The sequence below is a fragment of the Oncorhynchus tshawytscha genome, linkage group LG09 (genome assembly GCF_018296145.1).
Source record: "Oncorhynchus tshawytscha isolate Ot180627B linkage group LG09, Otsh_v2.0, whole genome shotgun sequence".
NCBI classification, from domain to species: Eukaryota; Metazoa; Chordata; class Actinopteri; order Salmoniformes; family Salmonidae; genus Oncorhynchus; species Oncorhynchus tshawytscha.
The window spans coordinates 22486342-22507000 of NC_056437.1; the positions used below are offsets into that span (position 1 = coordinate 22486342).

Consider the following 20659-nt stretch of genomic DNA (forward strand, 5'->3'; position numbering starts at 1 on the left):
TCTTTCTTTTGGTGTTTTTCAGAGTCAGTAGGAAGGCCTCTTTAGTGTCCAAAGTTTTCATAACTGTGATCTTAATTGCTTAAGCTGTTAGTGTCTTTACGACCATTCTTTAGGTGCATGTTCATTAATTGTTAATGGTTCATTGAACAAGCATGGGAAGCAGTGTTTAACCCCTTTACAGTGAAGATCTGTGAAGTTGTTTGTATTTTTACGAATTATCTTTGAAAGACATGGTCCTGAAAAAGGGACGTTTATAATATATTTTTTCCGAACACGATTTTGAATACCACCGCTCTTTAAAAAAATATATTTTTTTTTTTACTGTGCCATGATTTCAACCAATTTCAGTGTTCAGCAGGAAACGTAAATTAAAACCAACTTTTTATTAATAGCTTACTGCTTTAATATGACGTTTATACTATATTCTTCTAGTGGATAACGTTTCCTCATAATATGGGAGGTATATTTCTCAGCTCAGGCATTCGATCCAAAATCGAGCTCCGTTAATCTGGGGGAGTACCTTGGCTCAGCAAATGACCTGTCTTGCAAAAGTCTGCGGTACATCCTGTACAACATACCACGCCCACTCAGCTGTTTCCGCAACTTTCCATAAGTAAAAGGGTTTCCTCTGGCGAGGTACTCTAATGTCTCTACTTAGCACACCGAAACGTTTCTAGACGGTATTGAAACCTCCGTAGGTGTCAGTCATGTCTCTATCAGACCAGAGCCGACAGTGTTATCCAACCAGTGTACAGGTAACTGTGGTTCAGGCAAGAAGCCTGAGGATAAAGGGGAGAAATGGCACCAACGACGCATACGCCATCATGCAGGTGGCCAAGGATAAATTCGCTACATCGGTGGCAGAGAATAGCGTGGCACCGGTGTGGAAAGAAGAGGCCACGTTCGAGCTGCCGCTCTTCTACAACGGTAACACAGAAAAGTGTACGTTGCACGTCCACGTAATGCACCGGGCTCTCGTGGGACCTGACAAGTTGCTCGGCCAAGCAGTCATCAACCTGTTGGAGCTCAGCGAGGTTAAATCCCGTTATAAGACTGAGTGAGTGTTCTCGTCTCTGTCCAGTAATAGTCACAGCCTTACTATTTCTAGATTGCTCCAGAAAGGGCTTTGAGTTCCATAATTCCCTTTACAATGAATCACTGTAGTTGTTGAAATCGCCTAAGGCAATAATGGAGCGCCACAATGTCACCAATATTTGTCCTCAATAGGGGTTGTAATTATACAAGAACAGGGACTGCACCATATTCCAATTGAGTAATAATCATCTGACTCAACATGTAACCAAAATGTTATAATGTAGTAAGTTATAAGAGCAGGACATAGGCCTAAAAATGTTGTCCTACAGTTTTACTCTGTCGGTTAATTCACCCAGCAGAGGTGCAACAACCAGTTGTTCGAGTGAAACAAGCCTATGGAATAAGTGCTTTCTCCCGTTGCTTTTTACTTCGCGCCTCTTGCCTTCACCTCACATTGGGTGACACTGTTTGTTTTAGCAGCCTGGGTTTTAGCAGCCTTTAGCCCAGTCATAACAGTGGAGCTTGTGATGAGCACAACATCCCATTATGAGGGAGATTACCAAATATACACTTCGATACAGCTATGACTGGAAGTGACTTTGTCGTAGCAGGTTAGGGTAATTAAAGTAGCAGGTTATGAGAATTAGTTTAAGGTTAGGAAAAGGGTTAAGGAAAATGTTCCTAACCTGCTATGAAAAGTGACTTCTGGACGTAGATGCGTGTTTTTAGGGAGTCCCCAAAGTCAATACCTCACTAATTGCCTCTCCTGTGAGTCTTTAGTACATATCAGTGTTCTCTCTCTTTCTGAATATCTGTAAAGGAACTCATTGATTTTATTACAAGCCTCCTCTCCTAACCAATTAACCAATGGGTTTGCATTACTGTAGCCTCTGGCTGACCTTCCTCATTATTGCTCCTTGCTCAATGGTAGAATGACTGGGAAGGCTTTGCTGGACAGTTTATTGCTGACACAGTCTAACTGAAATAATATTATAAATACTGCAAAAGGATAAACAAACAACTTTCCTGCTGGGTCTTCGGTCAAACTGTTACTGTTTTCCTTCACACATTAAGTATAGTCTTTGTTAACGAGTTGAGCAGCAGGTGTTTATTAATTAGGCTGCAGGCTTATTTATTTCACAACTTCTTGAGAAATATAATCCGGGAACAAAAATATAAACGCAACATGTAATGTGTAGGCCACATCTTTCATGAGCTGAAATAAAATACCCCAGACATTTTTCATACACACAAATATATTTCTCTCATTTTGAGCTCAAATTTGTTTAAAAAACCTGTTAGTGAGCATTTCTCCTTTGCCAAGATAATCAATCCACCTGACAGGGGTGGCATATCAAGAAGCTGATTAAACAGGTACACCTTGTGCTGTGGACAATAAAAGGCCACTAAAATATGTAGCTTAGTCACACAATACAATACCACAGATGCCTCAAGTTTTGAGGGAGTGTGAAATTGGCACGCTGACTGCAGGAATGTCCAGGAGCTGTTGCCAGATAATTGAATGTTAATTTCTTATCATTAGCCGCCTCCAACGTCACTTTAGAGAATTTGGCAGTACGTCCAACCGGCCTCACAACTGCAGACCACGTGTACGTGTAACCACGTCAGCCCAGGACCTCCACATCCGGATTCTTTACTTGCGAGATTGTCTGGGGGTGCTGAGGCATATTTCTGTCTAATGAAGCCCTTTTGTGAGGAAAAACTCCATCTGTTGGGGAGCCAGGCCCTACCAGGCCCACCCATGACAGGGCCCTTGCCCAGTCATGTGAAATCCATAGATTAAGGCCTAATTTATTTATTTCAATTGACTGATTTCCTTATATGAACTGTAACTCAGTAAAATCATTAAAATTGTTGCATGTTGCATTTATATTGTTGTTCAGTATACACCCCATTAAGCTGTCTCTACGTCAATAGCTTATTTAGCTGCTATACACAACAGCAGGTGATGTGCACGACCACACACACTGATGTCTGGGAAGGGGGCACTCTTGAAAGTGAATATTGCTGGGTCTTTTGTATGTGTAAGGAGAGCGCTTCTTGGTTAGACTGTATTAGAGTATATCTACTTTGGTTATTGCATCTTGATCTTTCTGATTATCTTTATGGCTCAATATTTTTTGACAGAAATGGACGAATGTAACTAAGACTGGGAATGACAATCAAACAAGGAAGGGCAATGATCACAAGTCAGTCATAACGTGGTTAATAGGTTAGCGCATCTATTGATATAGCAAGCTAAAAACATGGAGCCTAATGTTAGCTAGCTGCTAGGAGGATGTCATGTCATTCGAGGAGTGGGTGAGTGACTGACATTTTGCCCCTCGTTGTTTTTCTACACAGCTAGAGATGTAGGTGTCATTTGGAATAGCTAGCAAGAACTTGAACAACTGTTATTCAGTTAGCATATCTCTTGCATTCGCAAATTCACTCTGGCTATCTATCTACTCCAATTTCAGAGCACTCTCATCTGAGTGTGCCAGAGCACAGAATAACTGATGAATTTACATATGCGCAACATCCGCTGATTATGGCCAGTGTCAATAAACGTAGGCAATGAAAGTAATAGTCACAAACACTCTAGATAACATGTAAACAGCCTAACCAACTCTGGTAGGGCGAGTAAAATGGTCAGAGTGAGGTGTTCTCTCATTTCTGCCTGGAAGTAGCTAGCTAGCCAACTTTAGCCAGTTAGCTTTCGGTGCTTGGTTGAGACAAGCATGCATTGTTGGCAGGCAAGCTGCAGAAGGACAAGTAGGCTACAATTCCCAATTGTTTATCAGTGCAATTTTGAAGGCCAACTAGCTGGAAATGTTTGAGGGTTTATCTAATGTTCCTTTGTTAGATGTTAGCTCATCTTTCTCTGGCTAACATTAGTTGATCTTTTTGTTGTTGATGTGCATAACTAAGGGAGAGAGAGCTTGTTTTTTTCATGGTTGTTTGATCAATAGGAATGTGAAGTTTGCAAATGTAAGTGGTATTGACATATTTGCAGAAATCCATTCAAGGTGTATTTATGTGGCTTTTAGCGGATGAGTCTTAATGATCTAATGTCGCGCTGTTGCAACTGTCTGTAAACACACAGTCCAATTCAAAGTGAATGATGGCAGGCCTGTGTGCAAATGGCTTGTTTGCATAAGGCCTACTGTAGTTCTGATTGGTGTATACTCCAGTCCTGGATGAGACAGATGTTTTATTTACTGTGGTGTCTATTAATTGTCCAAACGCATGGCCACTTTCCCACTCTATTTTGCTATAGAATTTCCACAAATTCTTTTAGTATATGTAATTCCCAAACGTTCTAAGAAATTATGAAAACTTAAAAATGACCATATCTAATGCTCGCTTGTCAGATTCCTTTTACATTTTGTCATATTCTTCCTGGTGCTAAAATGCTGTCAGTTCCACTTGAAAGTGCATTCTCCATGATAGTAATTGGTCTCATGCAATCTGAGTAGGAGTCAGTCTGGAGACAGGGCTGAGGATCTCCACGGCTGATAGTCCTTTTTGCTGTGTGACAGTGATAGGTTCATCTGACATTATTGTTATCGTTGCCCTTTAGCTCAAATGCCAAACTTCAGCAGAACATGTTTTCTCAGACCTGAATTCTTCCCAGACCTACTTTCATATGCACTCCTCAAAGCCTCTCAAAAATGTTTTTCTTTTTCTGATCAAAGGATATCCATGCCAACTCATACAACCTGGTTCATACACCTTAGCCATGGTATACAATGGCTATCAAAGTTTGCAGCATCCCACAGGATTATCGTTTTGAGTGCTTCATAAAATATTATATAAAACCAATATGCACACACTTTGAGCCATATTGAGGAAGTTTTCTCATGGTTTGTTCTGCTCTGATTTCTCATTGTTTACTGTGGTGTACCTGATTTCTGCGGGGCCCAAATCCAGACTTAGCCTCACATTCTGGAGTGTTTTTTTGGTGAAAAACACATTTTTGCCTCTGTGCTCTCCCTCCCTCTCAGGGGGTAGGGACTTGACTGTGGCTTTACCAGCTCCCACACCAGACTGTGTTATGTTTGACTTAAAGCAGATAACTGGTAATGTTTAAACAGCCTCACTGCCAATTCTCACTAGCTGCTGAAAATGATTTCTTACTAACTCTGAACTGTGTTTGTGTATACCTGCAAGCCCTCCCTTAACTATTTTCTAAATGGGGAACATGGACCATGGAGATGTCGGCATCTGAAGGCCAGCATCCCGGAGTCGCCTCTTCACTGTTGACGTTGAGACTGGTGTTTTGCGGGTACTATTTAATGAAGCTGCCAGTTGAGGACTTGTGAGGCGTCTGCTTCTCAAACTAGACACTCTAATGTACTTGTCTTCTTGCTCAGTTGTGTACCGGGGCCTCCCACTCCTCTTTATATTCTGGCTAGAGCCAGTTTGCGCTGTTCTGTGAAGGGAGTAGTACACAGCATTGTATGAGATCTTCAGTTTCTTGGCAATTTGTCTCATGGAATAGCCTTTGTTTTTCAGAACAAGAATAGACTGACGAGTTTCAGAAGAAAGGTCTTTGTTTCGGGCCATTTTGAGCCTGTTATCGAACCCACAAATTCTCAGATACTCAACTAGTCTAAAGAAGGCCAGTTTTATTGCTTCTTTAATCAGAACCACAGTTTTCAGCAGTGCTAACATAATTGCAAAAGGATTTTCTAATGATTAGTTAGCCTTATTAAAATGATCAAATTGGATGGGATAACACGCCTATGTAGATATTCCATAAAAAAATATTCTGTTTCCAGCTACAAGTCATTTACAACATTAACAATGTCTGCACTGTATTTCTGATCAATTTGATGTTATTTTAATGGACACAAACTAGGACATTTCTAAGTGACACCAAACTTTTGAACGGAAGTGTATATATTTGCAATTCTTCAAAGTATCCACCCTTTGCCTTGATGACAGCTTTGCACACTATATTCTCTCAACCAGCTTCATCTGGAATGCTTTACCAACAGTCATGAAGGAGTTTCCAAATATGCTGAGCACTTGTTGGCTGCTTTTCCTTCACTCTGTGGTTTTACTCATCCCAAACCATCTCAATTGGGTTGAGGTCGGGTGACTGTGGAGGCCAGTTCTTCAGATGCAGCACTACAACACTCTCCTTCTTGGTGAAATAGCCTTTACACAGCCTGGAGGTGTGTTGGGTCATTTTTTAAATGTTCCTCATTGACTGACCTTCATGTAAAAAAGTAATGATGGCCTGTCATTTCTCTTTGCTTACTTGAGCTGTTCTTGCCATAATATGGACTTGGTCTTTTACCAAATAGGGCAATCTTTTGTATACCACCCCTACCTTGTCACAACACAACTGATTGGCTCAAACACATCAACCTCTCTGGGATATGTGGGACGGTAGCTTCCCACTTGGCCGAAAGCCAGAGAAAATGCAGAGCGCCAAATTCAAATAAATTCCTATAAAAATCAAACTTTCATGAAATCACACATGTAAGTTACCAAATTAAAGCCACACGTGTTGTGAATCAAGCCAACATGTCAGATTTCAAAAAGGCTTTTCGGCGAAAGCAAACTATTATCTGAGGATAGCACCTCCATAAACAAAAGAGAGAACATTTCAACCCTGCAGGCGCGACACAAAACGCAGAAATAAAAATATAAATCATGCCTTACCTTTGACGAGCTTCTTCTGTTTGCACTCCAATATGTCCCAGAAACATCACGAATGGTCCTTTTTGTTCGATTAATTCCGTCCATGTATATCCAAAATGTCCATTTATTTGGCGCGTTTGATCCAGAAAAACACCGGTTCCAACTTGCGCAACTTGACTACAAAATATCTCAAAAGTTACCTGTTAACTTTGCCAAAACATTTCAAACTACTTTTGTAATACAACTCAAGGTATTTTTTAAAGTAAATAATTGATCAAATTTTAGACGGGATGATCTGTGTTCAATACAGGAAGAAAAGAAACTGAAGCATGCTTTCTGGTCATGCGCTTCTATCAAACGGTACACATGAAGTGACCCTTGTTCAAGATGGCCGTACTTCTTCATTACACAAAGGAATAACCTCAACCAATTTCTAAAGACTGGTGACATACAGTGGAAGCGGTAGGAACTGCAAGCAAGTCCCTTAGAAATCTGTATTCCCAATGAAAACCCATTGAAAAGAGGGTGACCTCAAAAAAAAGAAATATCTGAATGGTTTGTCCTCGTGGTTTCGCCTGGTACATACGTTCTGTTATACTCACAGACATGATTCAAACAGTTTTAGAAACTTCAGTGTTTACTATCGAAATCTACTAATGATATGCATATCTTATCTTCCGGGGATGAGTAGCAGGCAGTTGAATCTGGGCATGCTTTTCATCCAAAATTCCAAATGCTGCCCCCTATCCTAGAGAAGTTAAGAAGGAAAGAAATTACGCAAATTAACTTTTAAGGCACACCTGTTAATTGAAATGCATTCTAGGTGACTACCTAAAGATGCTGGTTAAGAGAATGCCAAGAGTGTGCAAAGCTGTCATCAAGGCAAAGTGTGGCTACTTTGAAGAATCTCAAACATAAAAAGTTAAAATATATTTTTTATTTTGGTTACTACATGATTCCATATGTGTTTCATCGTTTTTGATATATTCACTATTCTACAATGTAGAAAATAGTAAAATAAAGAAAATCCCTTGAATGAGTAGGTGTGTCCAAACTTTTGACTGGTACTGTAACTACTCAGCTACTACAATATAACAGTTGACTGCTATCCCTTTTGTGAAGTGTTCCAAAACACATGTTTTCATATGATCACGTTAAATTTAATGTGAAGTTGTGATTTTCCACGTCATGTCGTTTTTCTGTAAGCGATGTGACCCCTAAGTAATTCCAGGAGCAGGCATATCTTTCCCTGACGTTCTGGCTCAGTATTCCACACACTAGCAGGGAGGAGTAGAAGGACAGGATGAGCATTTGGGGGGAATTCAGTCACTAAGTAACATGAAAGGAGGGTGTGTGAAGCTGCCTAATATTCCATGCTGGATCAGTATTTTAGACTCAATGGGAGAGGTATTACATAAACAAATTACTTGTTTACTCATGGACACACCGACATTAAGTGAGGATTGAGGAGGTGTGTGTGTGTGACATCTTTCACATTTCTCTCATACAGTCTCCATCGCAGAGATGTAATGCTCAAAATATTTCTCATAGCACTTACAAAAATGTATATGTGTCGTCAGTTCGCAAGGGATTGCAATGACAGCTAGGACATACAGTAATGTCCATCAATTATGTAATTTCTCTGTACATTTCACAGTAATTGACTCAATAGAGGGACAGGTTGAGCAAGCCTGGCTGCTTTGTTTTGGATTGTTGTACAATTCCCAAATGTATTGCTCTATTTTTCACGTGAATTAATAACCGCAATGGACAATAAAAAAATGTCTATATATATATGTTTTATTGTCATAAAACAGATAGGTCTCGGTAAATGTGTTGTTCTACAAGGTCAACCATAGTAGTATAGTGACCCTGGAGAAAATAAGGGTTTTGTGCCTTGGGTATTCGAGCACCTTGGGTATTCGAACCAGCAACCTTTTAGTTACTGGCCCAATGCTCTAACCTGCCACCCCAGCTGCCACCCCTACTTACCTTGTGCTACCTTTCCCCATCCGGTCCTCTCTAAAACACAGCTGCAGTAATAATGATGGAGTGAGTTGAAGCTCTTTCTCACCCCATTCAATGATTCATCACATTTGTCATTCTGTGAGTAGCCAGTCTCTTTCATTGCCTTTGTTTGGATTCACATTGAGTGCTTCACTGGAGATAAGAAACACACACACACACACATCCTAACCTTGCAGATCTAAGGCCCCTAGCTGTCTCTTCCTGTCCTTTTTCATTTCCCTCCAGACTTCAAATCAAATCAAAATCAAATTTATTTATATAGCCCTTCGTACATCAGCTGATATCTCAAAGTGCTGTACAGAAACCCAGCCTTAAACCCCAAACAGCAAGCAATGCAGGTGTAGAAGCACGGTGGCTAGGAAAAACTCCCTAGAAAGGCCAAAACCTAGGAAGAAACCTAGAGAGGAACCAGGCTATGTGGGGTGGCCAGTCCTCTTCTGGCTGTGCCGGGTGGAGATGTTCAAATGTTCATAAATGACCAGCATGGTCGTATAATAATAAGGCAGAACAGTTGAAACTGGAGCTGCAGCACGGTCAGGTGGACTGGGGACAGCAAGGAGTCATCATGTCAGGTAGTCCTGGGGCATGGTCCTAGGGCTCAGGTCCTCCGAGAGAAAGAGAGAATTAGAGAACGCACGCTTAGATCCACACAGGACACCGAATAGGACAGGAGAGGTACTCCAGATATAACAAACTGACCCTAGCCCCCCGACACAAACTACTGCAGCATAAATACTGGAGGCTGAGACAGGAGGGGTCAGGAGACACTGTGGCCCCATCTGAGGACACCCCCGGACAGGGCCAAACAGGAAGGATATAACCGCACCCACTTTGCCAAAGCACAGCCCCCACACCACTAGAGGGATATCTTCAACCACCAACTTACCATCCTGAGACAAGGCTGAGTATAGCCCACAAAGATCTCCGCCATGGCACAACCCAAGGGGAGGCGCCAACCCAGACAGGATGACCACAACTGGGTTGTTTTTTCAGGAAAGAGTTTTCGAGGAACAGACAACCTCAGGTCTTATGGGTTTTGCTTGACAGAGACTTTTACTGCTGCCTCAGCTCTTAATTGATCAGTTCCAAACTATAAATCAGTGATTGTTTTGACAGATGTGTGTACCTTCTAGAATAACATAATAATGACATGTAGAATACAAACAGACAAACTAACCACTCTTGTTTGATGTTTTATACAATAGTGATTTGTTGAGGGTCATTGAACCAGTCAGCATGAAGAATTCTATTTATTGAAGTCTCTGTACTTTGACCTTCATATCCTCAAAAGGAATCTTCTGTACTAGAGACCCTCTAAATGAAACAGATTGTAGGCATAGAGGAATTATATTTCTGATTTTATATTTTGTGAACTACATTCATAAATAGACAAGTGCCTGGGGATTTCTAAAGTCATTAATTAAATATGAACCTAAATTGATTGGAATTGACTCCGACAATATTTAGCATGCATACCCTGTAGCAGGGTGGACATGGGGTGGAAAAAAATCACTCTCAGAACCCTACAATGTAATCTATCAATAAAATGTTACATTGCAAAATGATTTCACTCCTGGAACCCGGTTCCCCCTTAAGTTGCCTTTTATGGTACATTAGTGTTTTTAAGGCATGGTATTCAGGCTTAACAGAGTAGTGACAATTTATTAGGACGGCACAGTGACAGAAATAGAATGAAATACATAATGTTCCTGCTGGTGAACATTTAGTATGAATCATTATTGCCCAAACACTGATTCCCCACAACACTCACCGCATCATCAGTCATTTCCGCTGGTCCCTCCACCCTTGGGCCAATTCAGAGAGAGCTACTGTACTGATCACCGTTTCCATGGAGAAACTCTAAACAGTAAAAGGAAAAATGGCATCAGCCCCTACTTACTGGAATTATTCACTTGGTTATGATAAATCCTTGGAACCCCCTTGGAACCCTGTAACAAAAAGGGGAAAAAATAGCATCCTTAAATAAAGCTATGCTAGGGGTGAAAGCATTCTTTATTTGTGAAAAGCTATCACCATGTAGACACTGTCTTTTTTTTTAAGCTGGAGGGGAGGCCCAGAGGCAAGTGAATATACGTTATTGGATCCTCTGCTTATGCAGACTGGGATTGTTCAGACAAATCGGTCTGAACAGTGTGTGTTATCTGAAAATAAGTGGTTAATGCCTACATATGTCAAGTTATTTCTGAGCTCACTTACAAGTTATTTTCAATGGCCATGAACCCCTGGAGGAGACGGCAGGCATTGAAAAATATTATGTTGATTATTTTTTTCACTGTCTCACATTCATTTACACCTTTAGTTCTTGTGACATCTCTTGGAGAAGAACAGCATTTGTTTTATACCAGTTATATTCGGTTGAAGTGTTTTGATAAATAATACAGATTTTCTCTCGATAGATGGCATAAACTGCTGGACAAGGCAGGCAAGCCAGACAAAGACCGGGGAGAGGTGCAGGTGGACATCCAGTTTATGAAGAATAACATGACAGCCAGCATGTTCGACCTCTCTGCTACAGAAAAGCCGCACTCCCGCCTGGGAAGGTTCAAGGACAAGGTGCGAGGCAAAAAGGAGGGTCTGTCGGACACTGCATCTGCCGTGGTACCGTCCTTCACCCAGGTTCTGACGGACAGCGAGGGAGAGGGAGAGGGGGGTACAGACAAAGGAGAGACAAAGAAGAAAAACACGCTGAAGTCTCTGTTTTCTCCCAAGTCTAACCTGCAGTGTCACGGACTGTCTCAGTCTATGTCTGTCCTGGGCCCTCTGCCTGAGAAGAACTCCTCATTGAGTGGCAGCCGCTCCACAGGCCTCAATGTGGACTCCTCTGAAGGTGAGGATCATCATAGGCTGTCCATTCAGTAGATAATATAGCAGCATTATCTATTAGAAAATGCTTATGTTATACAGTATGTCTTTGCAGATCTAACCTTTCCCCGTTTCTTTCTCATCCAAAGGTAAAAATAAATTCAAGTTTCAGACCCATAAGCGCACAGGCAGTTCTCTGTCCCTAGGGCGCTCTAAGATTCCTGCCCAGCTTGCAGAGCAGAGTAACCTGTGCATCAACGGCACTCACATGTACACAGAGGAGCCCCAGCCCCGGAGCGCCCGCACCGTCTCCAACTTTAGCCTGGCCAGCTCAGGCCATGGCTCCATGGAAGACCTGCGCAAGGCCCAGGGTCGTAAGAGCTCCGGCACCTCCATGGACTCCAGGGCCCTGAAGCAGCCTTCAACCTGGGCAGAGGAGGAAGAGAGGGCTATGTTGGATGAGGAGAGGAAGAAAAAGGAAGAGCAGGAGAGGAAGAAGTTAGACGAGGAAGAGAGGATAAGGAAGGAGGAACAAGAGAAAAGCAGGATTACGGAGGAGGAGGGGGAAGAAATGAGGCTAGAAGAGGAACAGGAGGAGAGGAGTCTGAAGGTGGAGGGAGAGAACAGCATTTGGAAGGAAGACCAGGAAAAGTGGAGGTTGGAGGAGAAAAGGAGGGAAATGGAGGAACAAGAGAGGTGGGAAGAAGAGGAAAGAATTAGGAGAGAAGAACATGAAATAATGAGGAGGGAGGATATACTGAGAAAGGAGGATGAGAGGAAAATTGGGGAGGTGGAGGAAAGATTGAAGAGGGAGAAAGATGAGAGGATTAAGGAGGAAGAAAGGATTAGGCGAGAACAGGAGGAGAGTATGCAAAGAAGAGAGGAAGAGGAGAGGAAGATGAGAGAGGAGGAAGAAAGACTAAGGAGGGAACAGGAGGATATACTGAGAAAAATAAGGGAGGAGGAAATGAGGGGTGAAGAAAGAATAAAGAGAGAGGCTGAAGAAAAAATGAAGAGGGAGGAAAACAGAGTGAAGGAGGAAGAAAGGAGGAGGTTTGAGGAGGAGGAAGGAAGAATGAAGAGAGAGGATGATAGGCTGAAGGAGGAGGAAGAAGAAAAGAAGAGGAGGATTGAGGCGGATGAAATAATGAAGAGAGAGGCTGAAGAAAACATGAAGAGAGAAGAGGACAGAGTGAGGAGGAGGAGGGAGGAGGAAGAAAGGAGGTTTGAGGAGGAAGAAGGAAGAATGAAGAGAGAGGCTGAAGAAGAAAGAATGAAGAGAGAGGAGGATAGGCTGAGGAAGGAGGAGGAGGAAAGGAGGATTGAGGAGGAAGAAAGAGTGAGGAAGACCGCAGAGGAAGATTGGCTGAGAGAGGAAATGGGGATAAAGAGGATGGAGGAGGACAAAATATTTAAGATAGAAGAGGAGGATAGGCTGAGAAAGGAGGAAGAGCTGAGGAAGATTAGGGAAAAGGAAGAAAGGCTAAGGAGGGAGGAGGAGGAGGATGATATGTGGAGAAATGAAGAAGAGCAGAGGAAGATGAAGAATGAGGAGGAAAGGAGAATAGAGCAGGAGATGTTGAGAAAGGAAGAAGCAGAAAGAACGAGGCTTGAAGAAGAAAGGGAAGAGGATAGAAGAAGAGATGAGGAGCAGGGAAAACCGATGGAGGCGAAAGAGAGGTTTAGGGTGGATGAAGAAAATATGAAAAAAGAGGATTTGAGAGGACCGGAAGAAGAGATGACAGAGAAGGAGAAAAAGAGGAATGCACAGATGGAGAAAAAGCAAAGGCATGAGGAGGTGAGGGTAAAGTTGGACAAAGTTGAACAACCGATGAAGCAGAATAGAGAGGCAGAGGCCACCGTGTGCAATAATCCTTTTGAGGAAGTCTCTCCTACCACTTCATGTGATGACAACTCTTCAAATATCCTGTTTGAGGAGACCCCCACAACCTCTCCTACTGGTCCCATCAGCTGCCGAACAAATAAAGTATCAGCAGTCAAGCAGAGGTCAGTCCCACTCCCAAACCACACACACGAACACACACGAACGCACTCTCACACATGCACACTCCATCACTGTCTCGGTTCCCCAGAATTGTGTTACCCCTTGGGTGTCATAAATGATGGATGCACTAGTTATTTAGCCTGCAAAAGCAGTAGGTGGTCTCCAAAAGCAACACACAAGTTTCTCTTGCTCTGTCTCCTCATCCACACACACCTACTAATGTCCCTGTCTCGTATCCTCACTGAACTCTCATTCAGACATCCTCTTTCATCTTCCAACAGAACTGTGTAAATTATGCTAACATTCTCTTTTCCTGTGCTGTCAGTGAAGGGTGGCACAAGTCTGATTAGAGTGGAAAACCTGCCAATTTGTCTGAGAATACTTTTATACAACCAGTTAATCAGGCCAGGCAACAAGCCTGATTTATGGATGTGGGACATTCAGTAAAGCTGCTTGTAGAAACTCAGCAGGATGCAATTGGGAGGATTTTATTGGATCTGTACAGCTGTGGCACAAAATACAGATTTGAGCAGAAAACCTGTCGCTTTATCAAAGACTTTTGTGCAGGAAAGTGTTCTGTCTAATATATTAAGTCAATTGAAACGCTTGGTAAGAGTTAGATCTCAGTGTGTTGGTGTCATGGGCATTTGGTGTGAAGGGAGTGTGTAAGCTAGATGTCATGGTATGTTTGTCTGTGTGGCACATGACACTACTCCAACATGCACATCTCATTAAAGTACAATCCCCTAAAGCAAAGATGGGCAACTTTGATGGGGGTGGGGGCCACAAAAAAATCTAAACTCATCATGAGGGGCTGCAGTTGTTCGCGGTTCTGCGTACCCACAAACATATCATTTTGTCATGGGGCGGGGAGAAGGAAAATAAGCTGTTTTACAGCTAAATTTCCTGCAATTCTAAACATTTTTCCATAGGGTGGAGAGAAATGTTTTCAATTTTCAAAATGATATCTGAGTGAAAGTGACAATCAATTGGGGCCCCCCAGCCAGTAATTCGACCATGATAATTAGATAGCCGGCTCTTAAACTAACTTAGCAATCTAATTTTTTTTACTGACTATCAGTAAAACAGCTGATTCACAATCAAATTTCAAAATTGCCCCTTATGTAGTCTACTATTCTAACTCGCAACAGTAAGTTGAGACCCCGACTAAGTTCCAAAAAATGAATAATTGGGAAATTGATCCCACGGTCTTCAAAAGATGGGCCACAGGCCACGAGTTGCCCATCCCTGCCCTAAAGTAATCTAATACCTTCATGAAAATTGCAGTGCTGTGGCTGTGTTTACGCAGGCAGCCCAATTCTGATTTTTTTTTTCACTAATTGATCTTTTGACCAATCTGATATTTTTCTAAGCTGAAAAGATCTGATATGATTCTTCAAAAGACAAATTAGTGGAGTAAATATCAAAACTTGGCTGCTGTGTAAACACATCCCTTGTGTCTTCGTATTGGAAACCTTTGGCTAAACTGAGATTGGCTGCGCTTCCCATGAATTCAACATTAGTTTATTTCATGACATTGCATTATTTAGTTTTAGAAACAAATCATTTTTTCTTCTATACAGTACCAGTCAAAAGTTTGGACACCTACTCATTCCAGGGTTTTTCTTTATTTTTACTATTTTCTACATTGTAGAACAATAGTGAAGACATCAAAACTATGAAAGAACACATGGAATCATGTAGTAACCAAAAAAGTATTAAACAAATCCAAATCTATTTGAGATTCTTCAAATAGCCACCCTTTGCCTTGATGACAGCTTTGCACACTCTTGGCATTCTCTCAACAAGCTTCATGAGGAATGCTTTTCCAACAGTCTTGAAGGAGTTCCCACATATGCTAAGCTCTGCTGCAGAGGATAAGTTTACCCAATTGGTGGACAGACTGTTTGTTCCCACACTCGGGACACTCTATTGGTTACACAGCCTTTTGGCATCCCATTCTATTCTAACCACCTCTTGTCGGCTTTGTATTCATGTTACCTAATGAAATAGCTGTGTAATATGATCTTGTTGCCATCTAATACACATTCAAATGTCATAAATTAACACTGCAGAGCTCTCCATGTCCTCTAACATGCCTTGATTGTATTACTGTTGATGATATCTGGAAATGTGCATGTACACCCTGGCCAATCTACTGTTGCTAGCCCCAATTTTGACTTGTGCTCTGATATCTGTTTCACTGATTTCTGCTCTCGTAAAAGCCTGACTTTTCTGCACGTTAACACTAGAAGCTTATTACCTAAAATGGACCAATTGAAGGTGGGGTTCACAGCTACAATCCAGATGTGTTGGTCATTACTGAGACGTGGTTAAGAAGTGTTTTGAATACTGATGTTAACCTTTCTGGTTATAACCTTTTTCGTCAAGACAGATCTTCCAGAGGTGGCAGAGTGGTAATCTTTACCAAGGATCACCTTCGGTGCTCGGTTGTCTCCACAAAGTCTGTCCCCAAACAATTTTATTTGCTGGTTTTAAGCATTACACTTTCAAATAGCTCTTCATTGACTGTTGCTGGGTGTTTATTGTCCTCAATCAGCACTGGACTGTACCCTACCTGCCCTAAGCTCTCTCCTGGCCCCTTACACTAAGTCTGAATTTTCCCTGCTAGGTGACCTAAACTGGGTCATGCTTAAACCACCTGACCAAGTCCATAAAGCAATGGGACTCCTTAAATCTTTCTCAGATTATTACCAGTCCCACAAAGTATGACTCCAAAGGTCCAGAAAAGGCTACTCTCCTTGATGTTATCCTCACAAATAATCCTGATAGGTATCAGTCTGGTGTTTTCTGTAATTACCTTATTGATCACTGTTTTACAGCCTGTGTTCGTAATGGCTGCTCAGTGAAACAACCTGTCCTGATTTGTCATGGACACTTGCTAAAAAACTTTAATGAGCAAGCCTTCCTTCATGACCTGGCCTCTGTAAATTGGTACAGAATGAGCTTGATCCCCTCTGTCGAAGACAGATATAAAAATATATATTTTGGGATATTTCCAGTGATATTGTTGAAGGAAAAAGGAAACCACACACTGCTCTTGATTGTATTACTGATATTTAATAAGCTTATGTATCGGCCTCACGGCCATCGTCAGAGCTTTTGTGATTTAAAAAAAAACATTTGGATTGGAGGCAAAGGGAAAAACAAAAGTGCTACCAAATATAACAATATGCGTTTCACAAATATTGCAGAAGTGTATAAACAAGACGTATTAAACACGTCTGTAAAACCACAATGAGGACATAGCAAGTTTTCATTAGTCATTGGGTACATGGTACGAAAAACAGGCATATAATTCATGTTCAAATTCACAACATAACATACATAGGCATTTCATCATTAAGTCCTTTAGGAAATAATGTCTGGAGGGTGACAATCCAAAAACATTCTCTTTTATACAGAGTATCATCAATATCACCTCCCCTGTCTGGTATCTTAACTTTCTCTATGCCACAAAATCTAAAGGTAGAAATGTCATGCTTTAAGTCATTAAAATGTACTGCGACTGGATAATCCCTGTAGTTCCTCCTGATTGAACTTTTATGTTCACTAATTCTCGGTTTGAGAGAGCGGAGGTTTTACCGACATAGCAGAGCCCACATGGACATTTAATAATGTAAATAACATGGGTGGTGGAACATGTAATAATGTCATTTTATTTGGAACCGTTTTCCTGTGTGTGGGTGGCAGAAATATTCACACTTCATCATATTGTTGCACTGTGCGCATCTGCATTTATAGCTACCATTTGTTAGAGGGCGTAAAAGAGCCTGGCTGATTTTCTTTTGTGGCTAGCAGTTGGCATGAACCAATTTATCGCGTAAATTGCGACCTCTCCTATACACAATAAGTGGTGGATTTTTAAATTCAGCCGGCAGAGCTGGGTCCGATAATAAAATATGCCAGTGTTTCTTGACCACACCTCCCACTTTTCGCGAATTCAAAGTATATGTAGTTGTGAACATTACGGAGTGTTCTTTAGCGGGTCTTTTTTGTAACAGTTCATCTCGTGTTTTCCCCAATGCCAAATTAAGAGCTTCATCCACACATTGTGGCGAATAACCACTTAACCCTAAAGCGCATCTCTGCTGCTTTTTCTAGATAATCCTCTGTGGAGTGGCATATATGGCACAGTCTGAAAAATGGGCTTCTTAGAAGTCCTCTTTTTAATGGCTCAGGATGGAAGCTGTCCCCCTGTAATAGTGTTTTTGTCCATGTCTTTTCTATACAGAGTTGTAAACTGGGTTCCATTTTTGATTTCTCAATCCACATATCGAGTTAATGAACACGTTGAGTGTCATGTTCAATAGTGCTAAAAAACTTTAATGAGCAAGCCTTTCTTCATGACCTGGCCTCTGTAAATTGGTACAGAATGAGTTTGATCTGTCGAAGACGCTTGGACCTTCTTTTTGGATATTTCCAGTGATATTGGTAAAAATACACCCCCATAAAGAAAATGAGAATTAAAAACGGGTTCAGCCCCTGGTTCAAAAATGATCTTCAGAGGTACGCCACCTCAAGAATTGCACTCTACAAGTAACACTAGACTCTATTATTATGGTCGGAGTTTTTTAATACGGGTTTACATGCCTCTATGGACAGTAAACAAAATCGCACTACAAACTGTCACCCTCAGGCACTTAAGGAAATCATGAATGTCATGGATATATTGAAATTAGTGGAGGTATGGAGGCTTAAATACCCTGACCTAGTGAAATATACATGGCGGAGGCTTAATCAAGCTAGTCGTCTTTATTACTTTGTGTCATTCTCTCTGGCGCAAAAAGTTAGTGTTGGCAAAGGAAACATATTAACAAAGGAAATTGAAGGACTAACAGTACAGATACAGTTGAAGTCGGAAGTTTGCATACACTTAATTAGTATTTAGTAGCATTGCCATTAAATTGTTTAACTTTGGTCAAACGTTTTGGGTAGCCTTCCACAATAAGTTGGTTGAATATTGGTCCATTCCTCCTGACAGAGCTGGCGTAACTGAGTTAGGTTTGTAGGCCTCCTTGCTCGCACATGCTTTTTCAGTTCTGCCCACACATTTTCTATAGGATTGAGGTCAGGGCTTTGTGATGGCCACTTCAATACCTTGACTTTGTTGTCCTTAAGCCATTTTGCCACAACTTTGGAAGTATGCTTGGAGTCATTGTCCATTTTGGAAGACCCTTTTGCGATCAAGCTTTATCTTCCTGACTGATGTCTTGAGATGTTGCTTCAATATATTCACATAATTTCCCCACCTCATGATGCCATCTCTTTTGTGAAGTGCACTAGTCCCTCCTGCAGCAATTCACCCCCACAACATGATGCTGGCACCCCCATGCTTCACGGTTGGGATGGTGTTCTTCGGCTTGCGAGTCTCCCCCTTTTTCCTCCAAACGAGGATGGTCATTATGGCCAAACAGTTCTATTTTTGTTTCATCAGACGAGGACATTTCTCCAAAAAGTACGATCTTTGTCCACATGTGCAGTTGCAAACCGTAGTCTGGCTTTTTTTATGGCGGTTTTGGTGCAGTGGTTTCCTCCTTGCTGAGTGGCCTTTCAGGTTATATCGATATAGGACTCGTTTTACTGTGGATATAGATACTTTTGTAATCGTTTCCTCCAGCATCTTCAAATGATCCTTTGCTGTTGTTCTGGGATTGATTTGCACTTTTCACACCAAAGTACGTTCATCTCTAGGAGACAGAACGCGTCCCCTTTCTGAGCTGTATGATGGCTATGTGGTCCCATGGTTTTTATACTTGCGTACTATTGTTTGATCAGATGAACGTGGTACCTTCAGGCGTTTGGAAATTGCTCCCAAGGATGAAACAGACTTATTACTAGGATAAAATATCAGGAATTGTGAAAAACTGAGTTTTAATGTATGTAAACTTCCGACTTCAACTGTATAAAATGCCTAGAATATTTCAATTTTGGAGAATCTCTTTTCTCTCTAATATATATATATATATATATATATATATTAATAAATAAATAAATAAATAAATATTAGTAACCCTAGGTGTAAAATAATAAATAATGGCTACATCTCAAAGTTTAAACTGTCATGAGTGTTAAAACAAGGTTGTCCACTATCGGCATATTTATTTATTATCGCCATCGAAATGTTAGCTGTTAAAATTAGATCCAACAATAATATTAAAGAATTAGACATCCAAGGCTTGAAATCAAAAGGTGCCTTTGTACGCTGATTCATGTTTTCTTTTAAAACCACAATTAGAATCCCTCCACAGACTCAGAGGTTGTAGATACTTTTTCTAACTTCTGGATTAATTCTGGACTAGTGTTGGATCACGTATTGGATCACTAAAAAAAGCAACTTTTACATTACCGCATAGTTTACTAATAAAATGGTCTGACGGGAATGTGGACATACTCTGTATACATATCCCAAAATAAATAAATGATCTGACTCCAATACATTTTTATGGAAAGTTAGCAAAAATAGATCAGATTTTGCTACTGTACCATGGAAAGGAAAATACCTGTCTATTTGTGGAAAAATCACCCTGATTTAACTCTTTAATCATATCACAGTTTACCTATTTGCTTATGTGTTTGCCTACGCGTAGTGACATGCTTTTAAAATTACATGAACACAAAATATTACATTTTATTTGGAATGACAAGCCAGACAATTAAAACGGCCTATTTATATAGTGAATATGAATTCTGAGGGCAGAAATTATTAAAGCATTAAACCTCTCATTTAAAGGCATCAGTCATACAAAAGTTATGCTTAAATCTGAAATGGTTGTCTAGTAAATTAGTAAAACGGTCTCACCCCATGTTCAAGAAAGTCCTTTTTCTCTTTATTCAGATTACAACTGGTAACTTTTGGTTATTTGAAAACGAAATAATCTCCAAAATATCGTTATTTTTTAAACAAGCTTTAAAAGTTGGTTGCAGTTTGTTTAATCCACCTGAAAAGACAGAACAAATAATACAACAAATATTGTGGTTAAAATCAAATATATTAATCGATTTAAAAAAAAAAAAAGAAGTTTTGATAACATTTTTTTTTAAAAAGGTATTATCTTTGTAAATTATATCATACATATGACTGGTGGAGTT

At 40.8% G+C, this 20659-nt stretch overlaps 1 protein-coding gene across 2 annotated transcripts in view; it reads left to right on the top strand.

Annotated features, from left to right (window-relative positions):
* Positions 1-540: 540 nt before the first annotated feature.
* Positions 541-20659, top strand: part of LOC112257592 (rab11 family-interacting protein 1) — a 36179-nt gene continuing 16060 nt past the window's right edge. Inside the window, exons 1-3 of one of the 2 annotated variants that reach the window (XM_024431279.2) lie at positions 541-1057; positions 11136-11566; positions 11691-13548. In XM_024431279.2, the coding sequence (XP_024287047.1) occupies positions 708-1057; positions 11136-11566; positions 11691-13548 (2639 nt within the window). In that variant the 5' untranslated portion in view covers positions 541-707. The remainder of the gene's footprint in view (positions 1058-11135; positions 11567-11690; positions 13549-20659) is intronic. The other variant, XM_024431278.2, reaches the window with a different exon arrangement.